This window comes from Andrographis paniculata, unplaced genomic scaffold, assembly GCF_009805555.1.
Source record: "Andrographis paniculata isolate CXL003 unplaced genomic scaffold, ASM980555v1 Contig60END, whole genome shotgun sequence".
NCBI classification, from domain to species: Eukaryota; Viridiplantae; Streptophyta; class Magnoliopsida; order Lamiales; family Acanthaceae; genus Andrographis; species Andrographis paniculata.
This window is the reverse complement of record NW_026137596.1, coordinates 1,145,869-1,169,444: the sequence shown is the minus strand read 5'-3', so window position 1 is coordinate 1,169,444 and position 23,576 is coordinate 1,145,869. Positions and strand designations below refer to the sequence as shown.

Below are 23,576 nucleotides of genomic sequence, written 5' to 3'. Positions count from 1 at the left end.
ATACTCTATAATTGACTAATTTTGAGTAGAATAGGACTTACTGGTTTTTATTTTGAAATCAAACTCATATACTTACTAATTCAAAATTCAAATTAACAATTATATAGTTGGAATTTTCCCCAAAGACTTTCAATATTCATCTCATAGTCATACTATTTTATATCGATATATACACATTATTGAAGAAGATTGAGTAAAAGAATACTCCCTTTCTCAAACTATTTACTTTTAAAAATAAAAAAATCAATTCATAAAATGCCATACTTTGTAGACGAAAAAATCCAACCATGTTAAGGTGCACGTTCTTGCTCTTACCAGTACAGATTATAGAGGCATGTGATCAATTGCGACAAATAACGTCGTCATCCTCCTCATGAACATCTTCTCAAAACTCAAAACAGCAAAAATTCAGCAAGAACTCAAGCATAGTATCTCCCCTATAAACTACACACCATTTTTTAAAAAATCCCTTAAAACAAAAAAAAAAAAAAATTAAAAACTATTAAACAGGCTTCTTTCTTCTACAGCTCGTCGTGGTCACCATCTTCATCGTCATCCGCCTTGTCGGCGCCACCAGGGCCGCCGGACCTCTGGTACACGGCACTGATAATAGGGTTGCACACTGCCTCTACTTCCTTAAGCTTCTCCTCGTAGTCCTCCTTCTCCGCCGTCTGGTTGTCATCCATCCACTCGAGTGCCTCCTTTGTCGCCGTCTCGATCTTCTCCTTCTCGTCGCCCTCCAGTTTGTCAGCCAGCTTGTCCTTGTCGTTGATCTGGTTCCTCATGTTGTACACGTATGTCTCCAGGCTGTTCCTCGCGTCGATTCTTTCTTTCACCTTCTTGTCCTCCTCGGCGAAGTCCTCTGCCTCTTTCACCATGCGTTCGATCTCTTCTTGGCTCAGACGTCCCTTGTCGTTGGTGATTGTGATCTTCTCCGACTTGCCGGAGGCCTTGTCCTCAGCCTTCACGTTAAGGATGCCGTTGGCGTCGACCTCGAATGTGACTTCGATCTGCGGGGTTCCCCTGTTTGAAACAGAAAAGAAATAATTTAGACGATGAAATGAGGTTGATGGGAGTGTTTTTGGTCGGGTGATTGACCAACCTTGGTGCTGGGGCAATTCCGGTGAGATCGAATTTGCCGAGCAGGCGACAGTCCTTTGTGAGACTTCTTTCACCCTCAAAGACCTGAATAGTTACGGTGGTTTGTTGATCTTGGTATGTGGTGAAGACTTGGGATTTCTTGGTCGGGATTACGGTGTTCCTCGGAATCAATTTGGTCATCACTCCTCCAACAGTTTCGATGCCGAGAGTCAATGGAGCAACATCCAAGAGAAGAATGTCTGTTCAAATGGGAATTTTGTCTTGTTAGAGACGAAGTATCCGACAAAAACAATCGAATGGATGACAAGAGTCGTTTGTTACCTTTAGTTTCATCACCGCCCTCACCGCTCAGAATTCCTCCTTGGACAGCAGCGCCATAAGCAACTGCCTCATCGGGGTTAACACCCTTGTTGGGCTCTTTTCCGTCAAAGTAGTCCTTGAGAAGCTGTTGGATCTTTGGAATCCTTGTGCTACCACCGACAAGGACGATTTCGTCAATTTGGTTCTTTTCCAAGCCGGCATCTTCCATGGCTTTCTTCACGGGACCCATGGTCTTCCTGAACAAGTCACTGTTCAGCTCTTCGAAACGAGCTCTGGTGAGTGGCTCGGAGAAATCAGTGCCGTCAAAAAGAGACTCAATCTCAACTCGGACTTGGTGCTGACTGCTCAAAGCTCTCTTGGCACGCTCGGCTTCTCTCCTAAGCTTTCCGAGGGCCCTGTTGTCCTTGCTGATGTCCTTTCCGTGTTTCTTCTTGATCAACTTGATGAAGTATTCCATAATTCTCTGATCAAAGTCCTCACCTGCAGACACAGCCACATAGGTTAATAGACATTACATTTGAAAATCAATTATAACAGTTGCACATTTGTAAGGTGCTTAAGCATCGTGAATTTAACGATAAGCTCAAACGTTAAGCATAACTTAAAAGGTTCGCAAAGAAATTATGAACAGCCGGCAAGGAGAATGTAAACGTACCTCCCAAGTGAGTGTCTCCATTTGTTGCAAGAACCTCAAACACACCATTGTCAATGGTCAAGATACTGACATCAAAAGTTCCACCACCCAAGTCGAAAACAAGGATGTTCTTTTCACCACCCTTCTTGTCCAAACCATATGCAATTGCTGCAGCAGTTGGCTCATTAATAATTCTCACAACATTCAGCCCAGAAATTGTGCCAGCATCTTTAGTGGCTTGTCTCTGAGCATCATTGAAGTAAGCTGCAGAAGAGGTGTAAAGAAACATTAATGACTGTGTGGCATTAGGATCTTCATAAAGATTCAGGTCATATTGTTACCAGGGACAGTGACAACAGCATCTTTGATTTTCTTTCCAAGGTAAGCCTCAGCTGTCTCCTTCATCTTGGTTAAAATCATGGCGCTGATCTCCTCTGGACTGAAGACCTTTGTTTCACCATCTTTTATCTTGACCTGGATGTAAGGTTTTCCATCCTTGTTAATGATCTTGTAAGGAACAAGCTTCATGTCCTTCTGGACTTCCTTGTCCTCAAACCTGTGCATTAACAAAAGTAACAGAGTTATGATATGGCAGTCGCATCATACTTAGTAAATAGTGCATGAAGGGGCAAAAGAAATTACTTTCTTCCTATCAGTCTCTTGACATCAAAGACGGTCCTTTCGGCGTTAACAGCTGCCTGATTCTTTGCAGCCTCACCGATCAACCTCTCCCCATCAGTGAAGGCAACCCATGAAGGGGTGATGCGGTTACCTTGGTCATTCGCTATGATTTCAACGTGACCATTTTTGTAAACACCAACACAGGAATACGTTGTACCAAGATCTATTCCAATAACGGTTCCAATTTTTGCAGCCTCCTCCTTAGCGATGGAGAATGCAAATAGGCTTCCTGTTTGGAATAATCAGGGACCATGTCAAATCATACAGTGTAATAATCGCCACTGAATCATTAAATACCTTAGCAACTCGAGTAAACATATGCTAGATTTTCATTCCAATTTTTGCATCCGATAGCATTAAATAAGCACAAACAACAATTATTCCATAATTAACTCTTCAAACAGTGAATAATACATATATCCTCAGGTATATGAGGGTGAATACACATTGAACATATACTCTCCAAATAATCACAAACGCATCCGCATTATAGTAACGTCCCTCGATCGAAGAGATCCATCCAACAAACAGTAACTCATTGTTGCCAATCATCATAGATGGATTAAAAAGGAACATCTAAACTGAATATCGACTAAATAAACTCAGATCTGAAAAATCAGATCCTAACAAATAAAATAAATCTCAACCATCTCGTTCGGAATCAGATTGCTAGAATCTGTGTCAAACTTTTTCCTAAAACTAACAGCTAGCAACAAACAGAAGACAACGTGGCATACCAAGCCCACACAGAGCACAAACTGCAAAAAAAATCGAACACACCATCCGTGCGCTTGCTCGGCGGTTAAAAGTTGAACCACTAGATCATACTTATGAGTCAACAGTTCAAAAAAATTGCTCACCGATCAGTACGATCCAGAAGCCAAGCGAGGATGCGCTTCGACTCCACGCACCAGCCATTTCCACAAAGCTCAATGCGTGCAACCTTTCTCCTTCTTCAACGTTGCTCGATTTGTTTCTCTGTGGGAAGTTCTAAATCTGAAGGTGTAACAGAGAATAGGGCAATATATATACATATATATAAATGATGCCACGGGTGCAGGGTTTAGCCCGTCATCGATGCTGACGTGGACCAATCAGATCTCGAGTATGAATCAAAACTCGCTTTGAAACCAAAATGTGGAGTCACCGAAGCCTGCGTGGTTCGACTACAGAAGATTGCCGTGTCATAGGTGATGACGTGGACCAATCAAAACGCGAGGAGAAACATGCAACCCAATGAGATTGTTGGGATACTTGGTTTGATCTGGACCGTTGGATTAATGTGGAGACGTGTCTGGTCAGATATATTTTCAAGCTTCGTTATTTCATTGGAGTTTCTCCAGAAAGTTCGCTTGCGGATAAATATAAGTTATTTATTTAGAATTTATTACTTTTAACTCAACTTTTACTATTTGAATGTATTTTTTGAAAATAATATATTCTTTTCATTCCATCTGTATTTGATTTATATCTATAAATACAAAAATTTAAGTAAAGTATTATTAGTAAGTAATTAAAAAATATATTAATAAAAATTATTATTATTTGATAAAAATAATTAAAAATTAAAAATTGATAAATTATGATATTTAAAATATGATTAAAATATATAATTATTTTTTTAAAAAAATTAAACAAATCATATAGGAAGAACGAAAATAAAAAATATGAATAAATTATATGGAAATCAAAATCTTTCAAACTAGAAACACACCCTTGTTTATTTATTTTTTTATTGATACAGGAGGTATTTGTTTAGTTGATATATATTCTCTTCGTCTCATATCTATATATCAATTTCTTTTATACGAAATTTTAGAAATATTAATATTATATTGGGATAAAGTAAAAATAAAAGTAAAAAAATTTAAAAAGTATTTGTAATGTTAAATAGATAGTACAATTACTTAAAAAAAAATAAATATATTATTAAGGGATATAGAGAGTATAATTTAAAAAAATATGAAATAGGGCTAGAATCATGTAGTAATATATATAAAAGTTTATATTAACATGTTAATTTTTGTGATATAATATACTCCCTCCGTCTACTAAATAAGTATACATTTACTTTTGGCGCGGAGATTAAGGAATAATAGTATTTCAATTATAGTAGGTAGATAAAAGTAGTGAAATGACATTTTTTCCCTTACTTTTTTGGTATAAAAGTAATGATGTGATGTAAAGTATGGGTATTTGTGGAAAAAATGAGGTATTTAATGAAATAGTTACTTTGTAATTGAACGTCCAAAATAGAAACATGTATACTTTCCAGCTGGACGGAGGGAGTAATATATTTTATGTATATCTTGAAAATTTATTTAGAAAGGAAAATTTGTTTATGTGAACAAATTCATAAGCCTTTTTGATAAATTTTGTTTTGTTTAATGTTTTTCAACTTCGACCTATATGTGTTTTATAACACTATATTCTTGTTGCCACAAAAAAATTATTAATAATAAGTATTGGTTTTTGAATACTAAATGGTGTGTTTGTTTGGAAGTTTGGATTTTGAGTTGGGATTTGAATAATAAAAATTTTTAATTTGAATAGTTGTATGATGTGATATAAATAGGTATTGATGTGATGTTTTGAATATAAAATTGATTTTTAGTATAATATAAAAAATAAAAAATAGATATTTGATTTGATATTTTTTTGGAGAAAAAATAGCATCAACAGTGGATTTAAAATCCAATTCCCAAATAAACACAATTTATTTCTATTATTTAAACGAGACAGGCCCTAAAAGAGAGGAAGTAATGGTCAATTAAGAATTAAAGTAGTGATTATTAATAGATCGATAAAGTTCATAAAATTATAAAATTTATAGATGTAGACTATTTTTAGAAATTTAAATTGAATAATTTTAAATTTTAAAAGAGCTTATATGTAAAAAAAAAATAAATCATATTTTTAGTATCTATATTCATTTAAGTCCAATATCGTACTTACTTAAATGAATATACATTTTGCAAACTGATAAAATATATATTTATATTATTATTTCCATCCATTTAAAAAATATATATTTATCTTCATAGGGGGTTAATAATAATAGTATTTAATTACAATGAATTGTTAAAAATAATATAAAAATAATTTTATATTTTACTTTTTAGTATAAAAATAATATTGTAATAGCAAATAAGAATATTTGTAAATAAAACAAAGTTCATAATTACTAAAAAGTAAAATAAAATTGTAATTAAATAATCCAAATTAAAATTATATATACGGAACGAAATTAGTATAATTTTATAATATTATTCAAATAAACATGTCAGAAGATTTTAATAGAAGAATACACATTTATTATTCTCGAATTTAAACATTGAACATTCTCCTAATATGTGTGTGAGCTATTGCTAATTTTGTGTTCGTAAATAAAACAAATATTAGGTGTGAATTTCTTATTGGGTATGAGTAACAATCGGAATAATAAATGACTAAAATGACCAATCACACAATACAAATATGCAAAATATATTGCTACGTGTTATTGATTATTATTTGAAATTTATTTAAAATAAATTTTTAATATTCTCTCTGTCCCATTGAAAAGTTGTTATTTTTTATTTATTTATTTTTTCCGTCCCAAAACAAAGTTACTATTTCATAATTTAGTAACTGTACTATCTACCTAACATAATAAATACCATTCAAACTTACACTATATTACACAAATGCAATTACTTTTATATTACACAATACTAATAAGGGTATTTTCGTCATTTTCACTACAACCTATTATAATATTAATATTTAAAAATTTATGTGCAAAAGTAAACGAGAATCATGCACCGAGACGACGGAGGGAGTATTACATTTTTAAGTAGAAATAATATATTTTTATTAAAAAAAAATTTTTAATTTAAAAGTTTGAAAATATCAAATAAAATATTTATTTAATTACTTTTATATTAAACTAAAAATAAATTAATTATACATAAAATATTATAATAATTAAAATTTATTTATTTATTTTATCAGTTAAACCTCCAATTCAAAATTTAAATTCCAACCAAACATACTAACAATTAATTTTGAAATTTTGAAAAAATTAAAAAATCAGTGACAATTGACAATATTTCTATTTTTGTCTGTCCGTAACAATCGACACATTTCTATTTTTGGTAAAAATTATTAAATCAAAACATATTTAACAAATATAAATCAAATTAATTAACTACTTAACATACGACCAACTCAAAACCCCTTTATTTCTACCTCTCTCTTCTAAAACAAATATTTTTATCTATATTTAAAATTAAACTACACATCTTTTATAAATAAACTAAAATATTTGTTATTTACTTGTATTATATAAAATTTTATTCTCGATATCCATATTGTATATATTTTTTAATTTCTATATAATTTTTAAATATTTAAACATATATTTTAAATTTTTTAATCATATATATATAATTTATTTTAAAAATATAAATATTATTAATTATAAAAAATAATATAATAATTTTAATTATTATTAACTAATTAAATATTATCACCTTAAATACACTATTTCTAATCAAATGGTTCAATTCCGATAAGAATATATTATAAAAAAATATATTTAATATAATATTTTTTAAAAATGAATAATGCCCTAGTAAAATTTGATAAAATGAACAAACTCGATACAAATTTTAAAATGAATGAAGCATAATGGAATAATTAAAAAATGGACAGATGGAAATATTTAATTGGTCGAAGGCAGTGATGACGTAGTACGACGTGGAAAGCAGTGTGGCCGGTGCTGCAGATAATAATTGCCAACTATACAAAAATAAATAAATAAATAAATAAATAAATAAAATAGTTGTAGTATTTTGCAAAATTGCAAAACTTGGGGAAAAAAAAAATAATCGAAATGAAAACAATTTTTTCGCAATCAGTTCAATTCAAAGTCCAGCTTTTTATCTGCAGCTCTCAGGTTAGGGTTTTCGCTGGCGCCGTTTTTTTATTTATTCGATCCGAGAGGGAACCTGTTCATCGCTCTCGATTCACACTCCATTTCCATTTCCCTAAGGTAATTGCATCCATTAGTTTATGTTTCGCATTATTTTTTACTGAGCGTTTGCTTGAATTGGGAGTGGTTGACCGTATTATTGTTATTATTTGTCTCCTGTTGGAGTTGATTGGAATTCGTATGTAGTTGCTGTAATTAGAGGGGAAATGGATCTATGCGATGGATTAATACGATTATTTGATTTTGTACCCGACGTCTGTTGTATTGTTGGAAAACGGGGGACATATTGGATTCTCGAGTGAGGTTAGAGGATGGGATTGTTTTATGTTTATAAGGTTTGGTTTGTTGCAGTGAGGTTACGTCTTCTGCTGTTGTGACGCGAGGTGTACTTTTTTTTGTGTGTGTATCAAAATCGTTAGACATCTGTTCACTTACTGTTTTTTATTTACTGTCAATGGAGAGAGTGATGCTTGATGGTAATATGTGGAAGTGTTGAATATGAGGAGCTGGATATGTCGATTTGTTTGGATTAAGGATTGTTTCCCTCTGATCACTGCTTTTATGTATTCTCATCGTGGAGTGATGTTTGATTTAAATCTCAGAGCCTGAGTGCGTGAATATCCTTGGATTAAGGAGGATTTCCCTTTGATCTCTTCATGTTTTGTTTACTAGCTAATTAATGTTATGTGCAGACATACAAAAAACGAGTTTTGTTATGCCTGCTATTGACTAGCCACACGACAATGAATTCGTCGTTTTGTTTTATCATAGCATTTAGTGTGTGGTTTTGCTTTTAGTTTCATAGATTGCCTGCAAGAAAATGTGAAATAACAATGCCGGCTCATAGTTAATTGTGTTATGGTTGGTTACTGTTTGGTAATATTTTTTGGGATATATGTATATCTTTATACATGTATATTATATCTTATGTGAGCATTTATTGTTTCAACTTTCAGCTTTATATAAGAGAGGCACACGTGGGATCATATTTCTAGCAGTATACTTGTTTGATACTGGCAGCGAGAATATGGCTATGGAAATCACTCAATTCCTTTTAAGTGCACAATCAGTTGATTCAACAGTGAGGAATCATGCTGAAGAAACACTGAAACAGTTTCAGGAGCAAAACCTGCCTGGTTTCTTGTTATCCCTTTCTGCAGAGCTTGCTAATGAGGAGAAACAGGTTGAAAGCCGCAAACTAGCTGGTTTGATTCTAAAAAATGATTTGGATGCTAAGGAGCAGCACAGAAAGTATGAGCTTATTCAAAGGTGGTTATCATTAGATGTGTCAGTGAAGAACCAAATCAAGGCATTGTTGTTACAAACCCTCTCATCTACTGCAGCCGATGCTCGATCAACTGCGTCGCAAGTCATTGCAAAGGTTGCAGGGATTGAACTGCCGCACAAGCAGTGGCCTGAACTCATCTTGTCCCTCTTGTCTAGTATTCACCAGGTCCCTCCTCATGTTAAGCAGGCGACACTCGAAACCCTTGGATACATATGTGAAGAGGTTATTCCAGAGGTTGTTGATCAAGATCAAGTAAATAAAATACTTACAGCTGTTGTTCAAGGCATGAATGCTAATGAAAGTAATGTTGAAGTTCGACTTGCTGCCACAAGAGCTCTATATAATGCCCTTGGATTTGCCCAGGCTAATTTCTCCAACGACATGGAAAGGGACTACATAATGAGAATTGTTTGCGAAGCCACTCTTGCCCCAGAAGTGAAGATTCGGCAGGCAGCCTTTGAGTGTTTGGTTGCTATTGGGTCGACATATTATGAGAAATTAGCTCCGTACATACAAGACATATTCAACATCACATCCAAGGCTGTCCGAGGTGATGATGAACAGGTTGCTCTTCAGGCAATTGAATTTTGGAGTTCCATCTGTGACGAGGAAATTAGCATCCTGGAAGAGTGTGAAGGCGATTTCACAGCAGATTCAGATATTCCATGCTATTATTTTATAAAGCAGGCGCTCCCTGCACTTGTTCCTATGTTGTTGGAGACACTTCTTAAGCAAGAAGAAGATCAGGATCTGGATGAAGGTGCTTGGAATATCGCAATGGCTGGTGGGACTTGCCTTGGTTTGGTAGCCCGGACAGTTGGGGATGATATCGTACCACTTGTCATGCCATTTATCGAAGAAAATATTACAAAATCCGATTGGAGGCAGAGAGAGGCAGCCACTTACGCCTTCGGTTCTATATTGGAAGGCCCTTCTCCCGGCAAATTAATCCGTACTGTCAATGTTGCTCTGAATTTCATGCTTACTGCTCTCACTAAAGATCCTAGCAGCCATGTGAAGGATACAACTGCTTGGACCCTGGGAAGAATATTCGAATTTCTCCATGGTGCAACTATCCCGACACCAATTGTTACTCGAGAGAATTGTCAGCAGATTATCACAGTTCTTCTCCAGAGCATGAAAGACGTCCCGAATGTTGCTGAGAAAGCATGTGGTGCTCTCTATTTCCTTGCCCAAGGTTATGAAGATGTGGGCAGCACCGGCTCGCCCCTAACACCATATTTCCAAGAAATTGTTCAGTCCCTTCTTAATGTCACTCATAGGGAGGATTCCGGGGAATCTCGACTAAGGACTGCTGCATACGAGACACTCAATGAAGTTGTGAGGTGCTCGACAGAAGAAACTGCTGGCTTGGTACTGGAACTTGTTCAAGTGATCATGACAGAGCTTCACAAAACTCTCGAGGCTCAAAAGCTTTCGTCTGATGAGAGAGAGAAACAAAATGAACTGCAGGGCCTTCTTTGCGGGTGCTTACAGGTCATCATTCAGAAATTAAGTGCATCAGAGGCCACAAAACATGCTTTCCTACGGTATGCAGACCAAGTAATGGGTCTATTTCTTCAAGTTTTTGCTTCTAGAAGCGCCACCGTGCACGAGGAAGCTATGCTTGCCATTGGCGCATTTGCCTACGCAACGGGCCAAAACTTTGCAAAATACATGCCGGATTTCTATCAGTATTTGGAGATGGGCCTTCAGAATTTCGAAGAATACCAAGTGTGTGCTGTCACAGTTGGGGTCGTGGGCGACATCTGCAGGGCATTGGATGAAAAGATTCTTCCTTACTGTGACGGGATCATGACCCATCTTCTGAAAGATTTGTCGAGCAGCCAGCTGCACCGGTCTGTGAAGCCCCCGATCTTTTCATGCTTCGGAGACATAGCTCTAACAATTGGCGACAATTTTGCAAAGTATTTGATGTACGCGGTGCCCATGCTGCAGAGCGCCGCAGAGGTGTCTGTCCACACATCAGGCGTTGATGATGAAATGATCGAATATACTAACCTTCTACGGAACGGAATTTTAGAGGCGTATTCTGGGATATTTCAGGGCTTCAAGAACTCTGCTAAAGCCGAGCTCCTGGTACAGCATGCTCCCCACATTTTGCAATTCCTCGATAGCATTTACATGGAGAAGGATATGTGAGTAGAAATTCATCTCATTTACTGCTCTGCATGTATTTAGTAACCTATTTATTACATGCTGTTCTTTCGAATCTCCTGATTATTTTTGCCTGCTCGATCTCATTAGGGACGACGTTGTGATGAAAACAGCCATTGGTGTCCTCGGAGATCTAGCGGATACTCTGGGAAGTACTGCAGCTTCTCTGCTTCAACAGTCTCTGTCGAGTAAAGAGTTTTTAAACGAATGTCTGTTGTCGGATGATCATTTGATCAAAGAATCTGCCGAGTGGGCGAGGTTGGCCATTAGTCGCGCCATATCTGTTTGAGCCGGTGCCCCGTCAGAGTCGAGATTCCATAGTATGTTTACCTGCATGCATGCATACATACATACAGTCAGGTCATAAAGTCATCGGGTCTGGTTTTGGTTAGTTTTTGTGGCTGGTCGGGTCATTGTTATTATCTGACAACAGAAAGTACATTTTCAACATGTTGTCGCTAACTTATGCATCAGCATGCGTCGTTTGCAGCGGAGGGTCGGGGGCGGGGGTGTCGATCGCAGGGAAAAGCTGGCTTCTAAAACTTTCCGGAGGAAATAGAAGAGACTGTCTGTTTCTGTGCCGAAGGGTGGTTAATGTGGTAAGCAGGCGAACCCATCCTCGACTGCATTTTTTGGTCTGTTTTGAGTACTTTGTGTCGGGAGAAACTATGAACAGGCAGTGTTATGAAAAAAAACATATTGTATCGCGTCAAATGCCTTGTTTTTCATGATACTTTAAACGAGTCGTCGCTGCCTTTATTTTTCTTTCTTTTGTGCATATTATAAAACGGAGTCTTTTATGCATTTTTTTTTCCCGGATTTTCCCAATCGGGTCTTGCTATTGGTAGGATATGATCTTACCGTTTAACGGGATTATAGTTTTGAGATGTACAGAGGCAGTGTATTTTTTGTGGCCTTGTGGTATATCTTAAAATTTCCCTATAAATGCATATATACTGTTTGCTATTCCAATTTGTAACTTTATGTGATTTGGTCATTTGGGTTTGTTATATGTATGTGTGTCATATATATATCTAATTTGGTAAGTTTTGAGGATGTGCTAAACAGGGTACTGCTAAAGACTAAAGTTCTCTGCTCGTTTTCACTAAGAAAACGCAATCCCACTTTAATGAAACCTTAAAAAGGGGAATGAATAATAATATTTCATATTTTTTTGTGGTGCAAAAAAAATAGGAAAGTCTTTGATCAGGTCAGCATACCAAAGATACAGACTGTGCCACAATTGTAACAGTGTTATAGTGATTTCCATTGCTATTTGCTATTGCTATTGCTATTCCTATCTCTTGCTGTATGGTGCTCTTGTCACTTACTTTTCTTCAACATGGAAACACCCTATTTGTTGCATCCATCTTATCCCCACTATTTATAATTGAAGTATCGTACTCATATTGCATGATAGTGATTTTTCTAAGTATTTATTACTACTCCCTCCGTACGGACTGAGCACAAGTTTAAAGGAAAATGGGTAAACATAAAAATAATTTTTTTTTTTTATGATAAAAGGAAAAATAGAAAAAGAATATCCTTTTACTAAAAATAGAAACAGGAATAAATTGGATGACAATCAAAATCAAAAGGGGAAAGTGAAAATAAGTTTGAATAATAGAAATTGTACTATTAAAAGGAAAAGTTACAAGTTCTTAACAAGAATGACATAAAGGATATGTTCATATTATGTGTTTAAATGATCATTGAGTTATGATACTTTGTAATAGAAATAGCGTGCATAGTAAAAAGAAACTAAAACAGAAAGAGAGCAAGTATTCCTAAATTGAAGTTATTTTATTTTATTAGATTAATTGTTTGACCTTAAAAATGTAAGGTCAAACACCAAGTTTATATTCAAATATCTTTCCAAAACCACTATATATTCAAAACATCCAAAGACAGAAGTTCAAATTCAAAATACCCCAGCATATCAAGAATTATTGTGGGAAAACAAGAAGCCTGCGTGACTGACTAATCTACGCCATAATGAATCATTAAAACATAAATGATTTTTTTTCAGCACGTAAGAAGATAGTTTTTGTTTTGTACCTTTTTTGTAGTGCTCTCAATAATGGCTCTTAAGAAATCAGTCACATTGATTTCATTGAGTAGGCCACTGTCCATATCTGTCTCTCCAGGATTGATCTACACAAAGAATCGAGTTAGCAAGTTTACACCCACATACATACATATATATATATATATATAATGCTACCATGCAAGAGTCGGTTTCAGCAATAGTTTTCGATGAGCTAAACCACCAAATTGTTATATATTTGATATGATATGCAACTAATGCTATCTGTATCAATGAGTGTTGTTCATAATCATGAATAGAAATAAAGTAAATCAATCTTCAAATATGTATGTGGAGGAGAATTGTTGCCACATACATTGCTAACATTTATTTAACCCAACTCCCAACAATTTACCTAACTTGGATAATGTTAGAGGACTAGAAGTCTTGAGTTTAGTCAAGTTTTCCAGTCCAATCTTACTGTTTCATAAATATCATCATATTGCACAACTATAGGTATCATAAGAATAAATGAATAGTCTAAAACAAAAATTAAATTATAAAACAACAAACACACTAGTACAATACAATAAAATCAGACATCTACAACAGCATAATTCAATCACAAAAAACATATGAAATATAATTCAATAAAAGTCCTATTACCAAACAACATAATTAAATTATTAGGCATCATATGCCCATTATCCATATATATATATATATATATATTCAGCATATGTAGTTAAAGAAAGCAATATATGCGTACCCTAAACCATTAAAAACTTGTATGTTTGAATAAAAAACTCATATTATATTTGGCATATCGCATAACTACTACAACCAGCAACAACTATAAACATGAATAGAAAATAATAATATATGCCTATTTGAAAAAATAAATAAATAACTTGCATGTCTTGAGTCGAAAACTTGTTTGTTGTATGAGTTTTCAAATTTATGCAGAAACAATATATTGCCTATATCAAAACAACATAATTCATATATGAATTTAACACATTTATCTAAAGAAAATATGTGAATATTAGCATAGTGTATCAGCACTGCATTCACTGACAATACAAAGAGTTGCTACATGATTACATTCAATAATAGATGTCCGTACCTCACATCATGAAATTTCATGTAATATTTATTTTTCTGTAGAAGTTTATCAATTTCACATAGTCAAGCTTGAGAAGGTCCATATTTGAGCTCAAAATGTTAATTAAGTTGACATTTATATTGATATTAGACTTTTAATCAGTAGATAAACATCAAAAGAAATTTCAAATGGTAAATAAAGTTTACAAGCACAAAACACAATGCCTCGATCGGTTAGAGCATGCCCACATGTAATTCACAAGAGTCTATAGTGATCTCAAATAGATTATTCGTATTGAGAAACCAGCATGAGACAATTTGAGACGCTGTAATCCAAATTAAACTTTTGGATAAAATAATGTTAGAGATACAATAAATCAAGAATAGAACATAAGTTGAACCAGCATAATGGAACAACTAGTACGTAATTACTCATGTTAACAACTTTCATATATCCAATGGAAAAGAAGGAAAAGGAAAAAAAAGGGAGAATTGGGTACTGTGTGATTATTATAAGTTTGATAATCAATACTTTAGTGTAGATATAAGTGACAAATATGGCAGAAAAGCAGATTGACTTATGAAAAGGTGAAAGTCTAAAAAGTGAAACAAATATATAAAATGCATATTATATAATTAAAGGCAAGATAACAAAGGATTGATTTCAGCCATGCAAAGGGGGGTCTGAACAAAGTTGCGTCCACATGCACATGACTACATTACATATGCACTATGGGTCTCTTTATATATATTAGTTATCATTTTATATGTAATATGTTTATTATGAAGTTGACCTAAACATTTTGGTAATGCAATTCATCATCATTGTATCAACTATTGAGTTAGTGGGTGGGTATGTGCGTGTGGCAAGGGAACAATTCAAGCAAACACCTTTTATGGCAACTTATGCTTATAAAAATCCAGCTTTTCTACCATTTTCTTTCTCTCCTAAAAATCGAAAACCATAGCTTGAATTCATTTAAGCTGCTGATTGTAATACAAGCAGCTATGAATCCAAGGATAAAGGGTTTTCTTGTCATTTTCATCTTCCTGTCTGCAGGTGATTTGGCTGAATCATATTCTAATTTTGTACTTCTTCTATCCACATTTACATTAGACCGTACCTGTTCCTCTTTTGGCAGGCATGGTTAAGAGCTCGGGCGACAGAATGCATCCTCTCAACTCGCTTGATGAGGTTCCGTATCCACTTTTCATTTGCTTTTCTGGCTACATATCAAGATATTGATTTGTTTGTCAGTATGTTAAAAATAAGATAAATATGAGCTGCACTGTAATATGGTGAGATATGCAAAGGAGATGGCAGTTTAACTGCTTTTTATAAGATAAAAATCCTTTCATTCTTACATTGCAAGGAAACAGACAACATTAATCTCACATTATGCTGGCCTAGTTATCTAAAACTGTTGTTCTTGCAAAATTCTGATAATGTACATGAATGCATTACAACAGGGTGGAGTACAAGCATATTCTAGAAAGCTCCTGGGGTTCGATGCTGTGTTAGACTATGACTATGCAGGAGCCAATCCAAAGCACAATCCAAAAGGAAGGAGGGGAGGTGGTGGCAGAAGTCTCTGACTGTTTATCTATCCCTCTAATTTACTGTCTTAAGCTCTATAGAAGTTTTGAACTGCATGACTATGAGTTTTTTACTAATATTAATAAATTCCCCACTGTTGATGTACAAGGAAGCCATGGTGCTTAGTATGCTCTAATGTTAACTTTATGCTACCTTATCATATATGTTCTTAAATTCACTATGTAGCACCATAAATCAATAATTTGGGGTAGTAGACATGACGAATCCTAAATATTTTTCTGTTTGAAATGGCAACGAGCTAACAGTCATTATTCACTACCAAATCTATTGGGAAATAATATACACACCCTTTCGTGAACAATGAATATCATTGGCACTATTTCATAAACATTGCCAAAAGAAATTTGCACTAGTCCGTTAAGCGATTGTCACTTACATCATGCTATCAGTCCATCCCACTTTAGCCCTTCATCAACCAATCCTTTTATCTAACACTCAATCAAATCCCACTATAAAAAAATTCTGCTTTTCCAGTGTCAAACTTGTGCCAAGCAATTGCTACTATATTCATATCTAGCTAGTACTGCTGAAGTGACTGCATGGGTTTGCTATTTCCAAGTTGTTCTTATGAATAGAAACACACCCACCATGATCCTAATTCACAAGTAGGTAGGATTATATCGTGCATGTGGTTTTACTCCACTTTGTGTTTTGTCCTAAAGCTATCTTGCTGCTATATCTATTTGTCCACTAATTTTGTTTGGTCTAAAACTACTTGAAGCACTGTTGAGATCTTTTTGACAAGTTGGGAATATAGATCAACAATCGTTAGAGACTTTTATTTTGGATTTTGCCTTTTTAAGTGCTATAGTTTTGGCATGGTGCTGTGGAAACTAAAATTCAGCACACTAAAAGTCATTTTATAAACCCGTATGTGGATAAGGCCACTTTTCTTTAGCACTGGAAAATGATGCCAACATTGGACCTAATTTTCAAGCACTATCATATCATATCATATCAAGCAAGTCCTAACCCCAATCACTAGCCAAAACCAATTTGATAGCTGATAAGGATTCAGAACTGCTAAGCATATAATTTACACTACTGAATTTCAAAATTGCTGGGTAGTCGTTGCTTGCATGAGAAATATAATCAGAAATGCTTCTGGCTTCAATCCATACAAGCTTTCACAAAGCATAAAGTCCTATTCAAAATGAAATACAGAAAAAACCAATCATATTGCAATGCACTGATCATGGCTAGGAATCGATCTAACTAGCAGACAATTTTATCATTAAATCCGCTAATTTGTTTGCAACTGGTAAAAATAAGCAATAACCTGAAATTTTTTGCTATTCCTCCATTTATTGTTAATTCCACTCATGTTTAATGGAAAGCAGTAATCATGATTAAATATGAATATATTATGAGCCATCCTTTTCACAGCTTTTCTACCTTTACTTTTCATTATTTGCGCAACTATTACCAAACCTAAGTGTTTGTCCAGATTTAAAAAATTATTAATCTTTCCCCCAAATAAAGTATTAATCACATAAAAGGAGAAATATCCAAGACAAACAAGGTGGCCAACAGAAAATATCTGTTGAAATGACAAAGAAATATAAGTGCATACCAGATTTGCTATAATAATGCTGACATCGATTGTCATGAGACTGTCGCTTCTGCTACAGATCTTTGTTGCGCGATACAGTAAGTCAACAATATTGCAGCTTTCCATCTCCACTACAGACTCTTTAAACAATAAATTAACCATATCAGAGGACACCAAAAACAAGTGAGTAAAATTCTACTGCATAGTATAGAGACAATAAAAATTTACAGAAAGGCTGAAAATGGTACTCAAAACGAATTGTAAAACTTAATTTCACTAAAATATGCTCAGGGAACAACACTTAGCATTTCTTTTATCAATCTCTAGACCCATGAAAGTCAATGGAAAAGAGACTTCATACAAGAACTTTCCATACTAAGCTTGTATAGAGGCTTATACCAGTGGTTCAGAGACCATTCATGGATAAACAAGCTATGAAGTCATCCTTTTGCTCAAATCAAGCATCATAAAGTTCTTGCCTCAGGTATCCAGGACCTGGCTTGAAAGGATCATCTTCAATGTATGCATCAGGGCGATATATTCCAGCATCATTAATCCGGTTGCTGATTACATGAAGGATTGCTTTCTTTGCACCACCATATTCATCTCGATTGTTCTCAACATATCGCTTTGCTTCAGCTGCTATTTCATTCACAAATTCATACCTGTTATCTTCTGATAATAGCAGTGTCTCAATGTCCATTGTAAGGATATTTCCTGTTTCCTTTATCTTCCGTACCTGCTCCTCAAGAAAGGGAACTCTTTCTGTCTTGTAATCCAGCATAGCATCTCTTTTGGACTGAAACAGAAGTTCAGAAAATTGGAAAAACAAGGGTTAGGTGTATAACAAATTGATACCAATCAGAGAAGCATAATAGTATAAACATTACATAAGCAGGATTATTGCATTCACCATCTAAACTTCCTAGAATCTACTACCAATTGAATCCAAGCACAATTATAGAAAACAGCTAGCAAAAAGACCACACAAAGTTGAGAAAACTTTCAGTTAGTTTTTTAAGGCATGGCGATGTAACAAATCCAATCCAAAAACAAAATTTCTTTCTGCCTAGTGAAAAGGAAAACGTTTGAAATGTAGTTGAAATCACATTTCATCCTTAACTCCACATTTAAGAAAATCAATGATATCAATGCTGCATTCCAAACTAATTATTTTCATCCAAATTACTCAGAAAATCAGAAATCACTACAGTTTGGTTGAGAAGAGTAAATCCAAATTACTCAAACTATACCAATTTTCTTCTCCGCCACACTTTCCTATGGCTGCGTCCTGAATTTGTCGAGTTTGAACTATCCTGCCATTCAAATATAACCATGTGAAAACGCATGTAAGAAAACCGCTAACAAAACTCGTTCCGAAACAGAATAAAAACACCCAACCTGCGACCTCACAGCACGACATGGCTGCCACTTCTTCTCTGTCTTCACTTCAATCTTCTGCAAACCAAACGGCTACAAACTAGTCATCTTCAATTCAAAGACCTAGTCACAAAATTAAATTTGTAAGGCAAAAAAATCACACGTACAGGTACACAACTTAAACATGTTAAAGTACTGAACGACGCAGAGACGGTCGCCATAGCCGCTTAAACCGAGCTACAAGCTCCAGATATATCTGATCACATTCGTGTGTCCCTGACTCCTCCTCGTTGTTGTATTCGTCGAAGTGTTGAACAAAGCCCGATCTAAATGGGCTTAACTACACTTTTATTGGGCTTTTTATGGGTCCAAATCAATCGGCTTTTTGACCCAATATGCTTTCGGAAGGAATGAATTATCAAATTTTGTAAACGAAAAAATATGTACATTTTTTTACCATTTTGTCCCACTTTATAGATTAAAATATCTTTTAATTTTTATTTAATTACTTTACTATTATTTATTAATATAAAAAACTCTTACCTACTTTACTAATAATAAATAATGTCCCCTCTCAAATACCGTGCAATATTTGTATTTAGCACGAGAATTTAAGTGAAGAGTATTAAATATAGTAATTTGAAATAATTTAGATATTAAATTATATGATTGAATAGAGAAATAATTATTTATTTTTTTATTTAAGTGATGTGATGAGATAAATGAAGCGTATATTAATATATATATATATAAATACTATTAATTATTTATTGCAGTGAATTTGAGGAAAAAAAAATCAAAATGTTGCACAGAGTATTATTTATTAATCTACTATAAAAACTCCAAATAACCCTTTGATTTTGGGATATAAGGAGTATTAAAATTTATGTAGAAAAAAATTTACTTGAATAAACAAATTGTACATATTTACAATAATATTTTTAAAAATTATTAATGCCAAAATTTCGAAAATATTATAAGAGTATATAAAGGTAACCTATTTTTACTTATTTGTTTATATATATGCTACTGGAAATAAGTTGATAATATCATCACAATTGTAAGTTTTGCCTGGAAGCTTTATTTACTTATGTATATATATACGATTTCTAAAAACCAAAATTTACTAGGAGTGTTTTATAACATTGCTGTCTTCGAGAAATCACTACAAGAAGCATTTTTTACTTCATCAAACTTCATGATACATTTTTCTTCTTTCGCGTTCATATAACAATTGCTTCGAGAAATACGAGAATGACTCGACGACCCTGTACTAAATTTGCACTGATACTAATCCATAATATGATCACATTCTCTTACAATAACTTACACTTACCAAAAAGAAAGAAAAAACGAAGACGAAGAAGCCTAATGAAGGAACCAAAAACGGTAGAGCTCTTCCAACTTAGTATCGAGAACCGGCGAGAGGTCGACGACAACGATTCGTCGATGATTTCCTCGAACTGGGTTTGTTCTCTCAATATTTTCCCGAACTTGCGTTCAATACTCGTCCAAGTATGTGTACAGCATATCGTCTTTCTTTGATTTACGTCGACTCAGCAGGGCCTTCAGCAGCCGTTTGCTCTTGCTCGGGTATTGCTCCATTTCTTTCGGGCTTTCTTTCCCGACCCGGATGCGCATCGAAGCTGATTTCCGTGGTTCCGAAATATACTGCAGGATCGAAAATACGGGCTTGACTTAAAGTCGTAAAACAATTATGCGTATGTAGTAACTGTGTATCTTTTTTACCTGTTGTCTTCCGAGAGCAGGGTTCGGAGTCGTTGGCCTGCTCCGATTTGGGGTGCTCGTATTCGAGCTTTTCGGAGTCGTGGGCTTGCTGTAGAGCGATCCCGATCGTAGCAGCGGGAACCGGTGCGGCGAAGCCGACCGTTTGTCTGAATGATTGTCGCCAATGCAGATTGAGAAATCAAGTTTGATACATTTGTAAGCTCAAACATAATCTTAGTTGAGATTACGAACCCGAGTCGCGATTGGAGATGTTACCGGAGAAGGAGAAGTTTCCGTGTCGATGGGCGAGCTTAGGAGAGGGAGTCCGCGAAAGCTCTTTGCTGCTAGAATTGAAAAAAAAAAAAAAAAATGATCGATTTCATCATGAATGAGTCGAAATGGGTTCGAAACTTATAATTTAGCGTCGCAAACTCACGAGACTACGGATGGCGGTGGAGTTTCTCGGATGGTGGCTCGGATAGCTGCAAAGGGATCATTGATAAGAACAAAATTTCGCGACGAAAGACGTTATCAGCAAGCGGATTGATTGACTGTTACCGTTCTTGAATTGATGCCACTCATCTGCGTCGTCCAGGCTGCATCCTTGGTACTTCGATCTCGTGCGCACGGCTCCGTCCATAGTTTCGCCGACTAAACGGGAAAGATCGACTATTTCAGTTATAACATGTATTTGATCTCTATTATCGAAATTGCGAGAAACAGTACCGGGTAAGATGTATCGTTTATGGTACTTGGGCGTGTTGATCACCAACGACTGCTGCGACAGACCCTCCCGATCGATGTATTCTTGGCACGTCCGAAGCCTCTATATATTTTTTTCGAAAAAAAAAACGAAACATTGTTAAATTAGCGTAAACACGGTAACAAATCGTGATAATTTAGACAAAAAATACCTGCCCAATGCACGAGACGCGGAGCTCGGTTCCGGAAACTTCATTGACTTTTTCGTCTAACAAATCGTTGACCTTGTAAGTAACGGAGCCCAAATGGTCTACGGTGTTGACGAGGGCTTTAATTGTGTAGTCCTTCAATGTATTAACCACTCTGACAATTTGAAAACATTTCAATGATCGAACAAATTTCGAACTAAAAACTCGAAAAAAGATCACTCTTGAATGACTTGTAAACTCACATATGCTTTTGGTTTTGATCGTCGTTGGTATAAGACAACTCGAAGTATTCGGCAGCCGAGTACAGTTGTTTCCTAAGATTCTTCAAATCCTAAATAGAGATTTTTATCTTGTAAGAACTCGGAACATCGACAATAAACATGATAGCAGAATGGACAAAAGTAGAAGCATTAAAACACCTTCAAGCTATCGGTAAAGAGCATGCTTTCCTGCATAGAGACCTCGTCGAAATTAGCGGGCTCCCGGGGGAACGGCATCCCCGAGCTTGCAACCATTGTCTCCATTAAGGAGAGAGTGACTACAAAACTGTCCTTACAACCTTAAACTCTGCAAATAAGGATCAAATCCTCATCAAAACCTTAAACTCTGCAAAACAGGATAAAAGAATACTCATCAAAACCTCAAACTCTGCGAAACAGGATCAAAAAATACTCATCAAAACCTTAAACTCTGCAAAACAGGATCAAATCCTCATCAAAACCTTAAACTATGCAAAACAGAATCAGACGAACTGTTCCTACAACCTTAAATCCCACAAAGCAGAAACAAGCAGCAAGCGTAAAGCCCATTTCAAGAAAATGGCTTGACGATGAAATTAGCAACTGTACATTTAAATTTAATTTAGTTTTCTTCTTTCTGTAAAAATGTAAAGTTAAAGAAGACAAATAATATAAATCTGAATTCATGCTTTTTTCCTCTTTGGCCTTTTGCATAGATACATACATACATCAACTGTTAAGACAGCAAGAATAATCCCAACCCCAATCTTCAAAAAGCAGCATCAAAAATCACAGACAAAAACAACACACACAGCAGTAAAAAAGATGGAAGAAATTACAGCAAAAAAATACCATAAATCAAATTCAGAAACAAACTCAATCTCAACAGAATTCCCAAATTCATCACAAATATATGCAATCCACATAAAAAAATATCTCAATTCACAAATAAATTGACAAAACCCCCAAATTAGAAAAGCCCTAAAAATTAAGAGCTCACCTTCTTCAGAAAACGCGCACTATCTTCTTCCCCGTTCAAGTTTGATCACAGAATGTGGTTTCGAACATCAAACAAACAGGGCAGCCGACAGGCGCCCAGAATCAGTGTCCTAATTAGGCACTGAGATTTTCGACTAAACCTAAACGGGAAGGAAAAGGGGAAAAACAATAAATACAAAATTGGGAGTGGGATATTGCGAAATGGGAGTGGAGCCGAGGAATTTAAGGCGATTGGATTGGATTGCAGTATTATTATTAACAATATTAAAATGAGAAATTTGAAAAGGTTGTAAGAGGAAGGTGAAGAGGGAGAAGAGGGCACACACCATGACTGTTCTAATTAGCTCTTTCTAATCATTGCTCTGCTTGGTGGGTCACCACTAACCTCTGAATTTTTTGTTCTTTTATTTTTTTTATTACATAAAAGAAATATTGCAATTCTTTTGCCTTTGACAGGAAAACAGAAGGGTTTGTCCCCGTTATAATTTATTTTTATTTTCCTATTAATAACTTTTTTTATAAGAAATAACATAAAATGGAATATTAAATTAAATTTCTTATTTTAAAAAAAATCACAAAACAAACTTTAAAGGACCACCTAAAGCAACATTGAGGGGCAAAGAGCATGTTTAATATGATATATATTAATTACATATTTATTTAGGAAATGAAGATAAATTATTTATTGAACAATAAATACAAATTTGACTATTCCAACGAATAATTATTTTAGGCTCAATAGAGTAAATTGGACAAATAAATTACAACTTTATTGTTTATGCATTATTTGATAGTGTTAGTGGGGAGGCATGACATGAAGGGATTGAATTCATGATTAATG

General features: G+C 34.9%; 5 protein-coding genes across 14 annotated transcripts; 2 read left to right on the top strand and 3 right to left on the bottom strand.

Annotated features, from left to right (window-relative positions):
• Nucleotides 1–264: 264 nt before the first annotated feature.
• Nucleotides 265–3,757, bottom strand: LOC127259547 (luminal-binding protein 5-like). The gene is made up of 7 exons (XM_051286928.1): nt 3,598–3,757; nt 2,699–2,966; nt 2,398–2,612; nt 2,078–2,320; nt 1,423–1,902; nt 1,103–1,340; nt 265–1,023 (listed from the first exon to the last, which is right to left on the bottom strand). The coding sequence occupies exons 1-7, from the start codon at nt 3,653–3,655 to the stop codon at nt 522–524; spliced, it is 2,004 nt and encodes a 667-aa protein (XP_051142885.1). The 5' UTR covers nt 3,656–3,757; the 3' UTR covers nt 265–521.
• A 3,849-nt stretch (nt 3,758–7,606) lies between these two features.
• Nucleotides 7,607–11,947, top strand: LOC127259329 (importin subunit beta-1-like). Of its 3 annotated transcripts, none has more exons than XM_051286588.1 (4): nt 7,607–7,772; nt 8,669–11,159; nt 11,269–11,498; nt 11,669–11,947. In XM_051286588.1, the coding sequence occupies exons 2-3, from the start codon at nt 8,740–8,742 to the stop codon at nt 11,465–11,467; spliced, it is 2,619 nt and encodes an 872-aa protein (XP_051142545.1). In that variant the 5' UTR covers nt 7,607–7,772; nt 8,669–8,739; the 3' UTR covers nt 11,468–11,498; nt 11,669–11,947. The 3 variants fall into 3 exon arrangements, with proteins under 3 accessions (XP_051142545.1, XP_051142546.1, XP_051142543.1); XM_051286589.1 differs by having other exon boundaries at nt 11,653–11,947; XM_051286586.1 differs by having other exon boundaries at nt 7,608–7,772; nt 11,269–11,947.
• Nucleotides 11,922–19,154, bottom strand: LOC127259330 (protein PLASTID TRANSCRIPTIONALLY ACTIVE 7). Of its 4 annotated transcripts, none has more exons than XR_007840481.1 (7): nt 19,026–19,121; nt 18,880–18,951; nt 18,732–18,794; nt 17,878–18,277; nt 17,500–17,618; nt 15,433–15,535; nt 11,922–13,332 (listed from the first exon to the last, which is right to left on the bottom strand). XR_007840481.1 is itself a non-coding variant. In XM_051286591.1 (4 exons), exons 1-4 carry the CDS (start codon nt 19,077–19,079, stop codon nt 17,936–17,938), a joined length of 516 nt encoding a protein of 171 aa, XP_051142548.1. In that variant the 5' UTR covers nt 19,080–19,154; the 3' UTR covers nt 17,727–17,935. The 4 variants fall into 4 exon arrangements, 2 of the variants coding, with proteins under 2 accessions (XP_051142548.1, XP_051142547.1); XR_007840482.1 differs by having other exon boundaries at nt 15,433–15,531; XM_051286591.1 differs by lacking the exons at nt 11,922–13,332; nt 15,433–15,535; nt 17,500–17,618 and having other exon boundaries at nt 17,727–18,277; nt 18,880–18,936; nt 19,026–19,154.
• Nucleotides 15,056–16,147, top strand: LOC127259331 (uncharacterized). The gene is made up of 3 exons (XM_051286592.1): nt 15,056–15,368; nt 15,451–15,503; nt 15,779–16,147. The coding sequence occupies exons 1-3, from the start codon at nt 15,164–15,166 to the stop codon at nt 15,902–15,904; spliced, it is 384 nt and encodes a 127-aa protein (XP_051142549.1). The 5' UTR covers nt 15,056–15,163; the 3' UTR covers nt 15,905–16,147.
• Nucleotides 19,155–20,018: 864 nt separating the features above from the next.
• Nucleotides 20,019–23,068, bottom strand: LOC127260172 (protein ABIL2). 5 transcript variants are annotated; one of them, XM_051287871.1, is made up of 10 exons: nt 22,737–23,068; nt 21,917–22,103; nt 21,740–21,828; nt 21,501–21,651; nt 21,313–21,412; nt 21,145–21,237; nt 21,023–21,068; nt 20,863–20,930; nt 20,608–20,753; nt 20,019–20,529 (listed from the first exon to the last, which is right to left on the bottom strand). In XM_051287871.1, the coding sequence occupies exons 2-10, from the start codon at nt 22,019–22,021 to the stop codon at nt 20,359–20,361; spliced, it is 969 nt and encodes a 322-aa protein (XP_051143828.1). In that variant the 5' UTR covers nt 22,022–22,103; nt 22,737–23,068; the 3' UTR covers nt 20,019–20,358. The 5 variants fall into 5 exon arrangements, with proteins under 5 accessions (XP_051143828.1, XP_051143829.1, XP_051143825.1 ...); XM_051287872.1 differs by having other exon boundaries at nt 20,863–20,927; nt 22,737–23,067; XM_051287868.1 differs by having other exon boundaries at nt 20,839–20,930; nt 22,737–23,066.
• Between the last annotated feature and the right edge of the window lie 508 nt (nt 23,069–23,576).

Excerpts from the sequence above, each read along its gene's own strand:
- LOC127260172 (XM_051287868.1), bottom strand. The coding sequence starts at position 22,021 with ATGGAGACAATGGTTGCAAGCTCGGGGATGCCGTTCCCCCGGGAGCCC. Across the intron at positions 21,652-21,739 it reads GATCAAAACCAAAAGCATAT|AGTGGTTAATACATTGAAGG; the intron begins GTGAGTTTACAA and ends TCAAATTGTCAG. Across the intron at positions 20,530-20,607 it reads CTGCTCTCGGAAGACAACAG|TATATTTCGGAACCACGGAA; the intron begins GTAAAAAAGATA and ends TCGATCCTGCAG.
- LOC127259329 (XM_051286588.1), top strand. The coding sequence starts at position 8,740 with ATGGCTATGGAAATCACTCAATTCCTTTTAAGTGCACAATCAGTTGAT. Across the intron at positions 11,160-11,268 it reads ATTTACATGGAGAAGGATAT|GGACGACGTTGTGATGAAAA; the intron begins GTGAGTAGAAAT and ends CGATCTCATTAG.
- LOC127259331 (XM_051286592.1), top strand. The coding sequence starts at position 15,164 with ATGTGCGTGTGGCAAGGGAACAATTCAAGCAAACACCTTTTATGGCAA. Across the intron at positions 15,369-15,450 it reads TTTCATCTTCCTGTCTGCAG|GCATGGTTAAGAGCTCGGGC; the intron begins GTGATTTGGCTG and ends CTCTTTTGGCAG. Across the intron at positions 15,504-15,778 it reads CTCTCAACTCGCTTGATGAG|GGTGGAGTACAAGCATATTC; the intron begins GTTCCGTATCCA and ends GCATTACAACAG.
- LOC127259330 (XM_051286590.1), bottom strand. The coding sequence starts at position 19,079 with ATGGCGACCGTCTCTGCGTCGTTCAGTACTTTAACATGTTTAAGTTGT. Across the intron at positions 18,952-19,025 it reads CATGTTTAAGTTGTGTACCT|CCGTTTGGTTTGCAGAAGAT; the intron begins GTACGTGTGATT and ends ACTAGTTTGTAG. Across the intron at positions 18,795-18,879 it reads GTCGTGCTGTGAGGTCGCAG|GATAGTTCAAACTCGACAAA; the intron begins GTTGGGTGTTTT and ends TTTGAATGGCAG.
- LOC127259547 (XM_051286928.1), bottom strand. The coding sequence starts at position 3,655 with ATGGCTGGTGCGTGGAGTCGAAGCGCATCCTCGCTTGGCTTCTGGATC. Across the intron at positions 2,967-3,597 it reads CTTCTGGATCGTACTGATCG|GAAGCCTATTTGCATTCTCC; the intron begins GTGAGCAATTTT and ends TATTCCAAACAG. Across the intron at positions 1,341-1,422 it reads GGGCGGTGATGAAACTAAAG|ACATTCTTCTCTTGGATGTT; the intron begins GTAACAAACGAC and ends CCATTTGAACAG.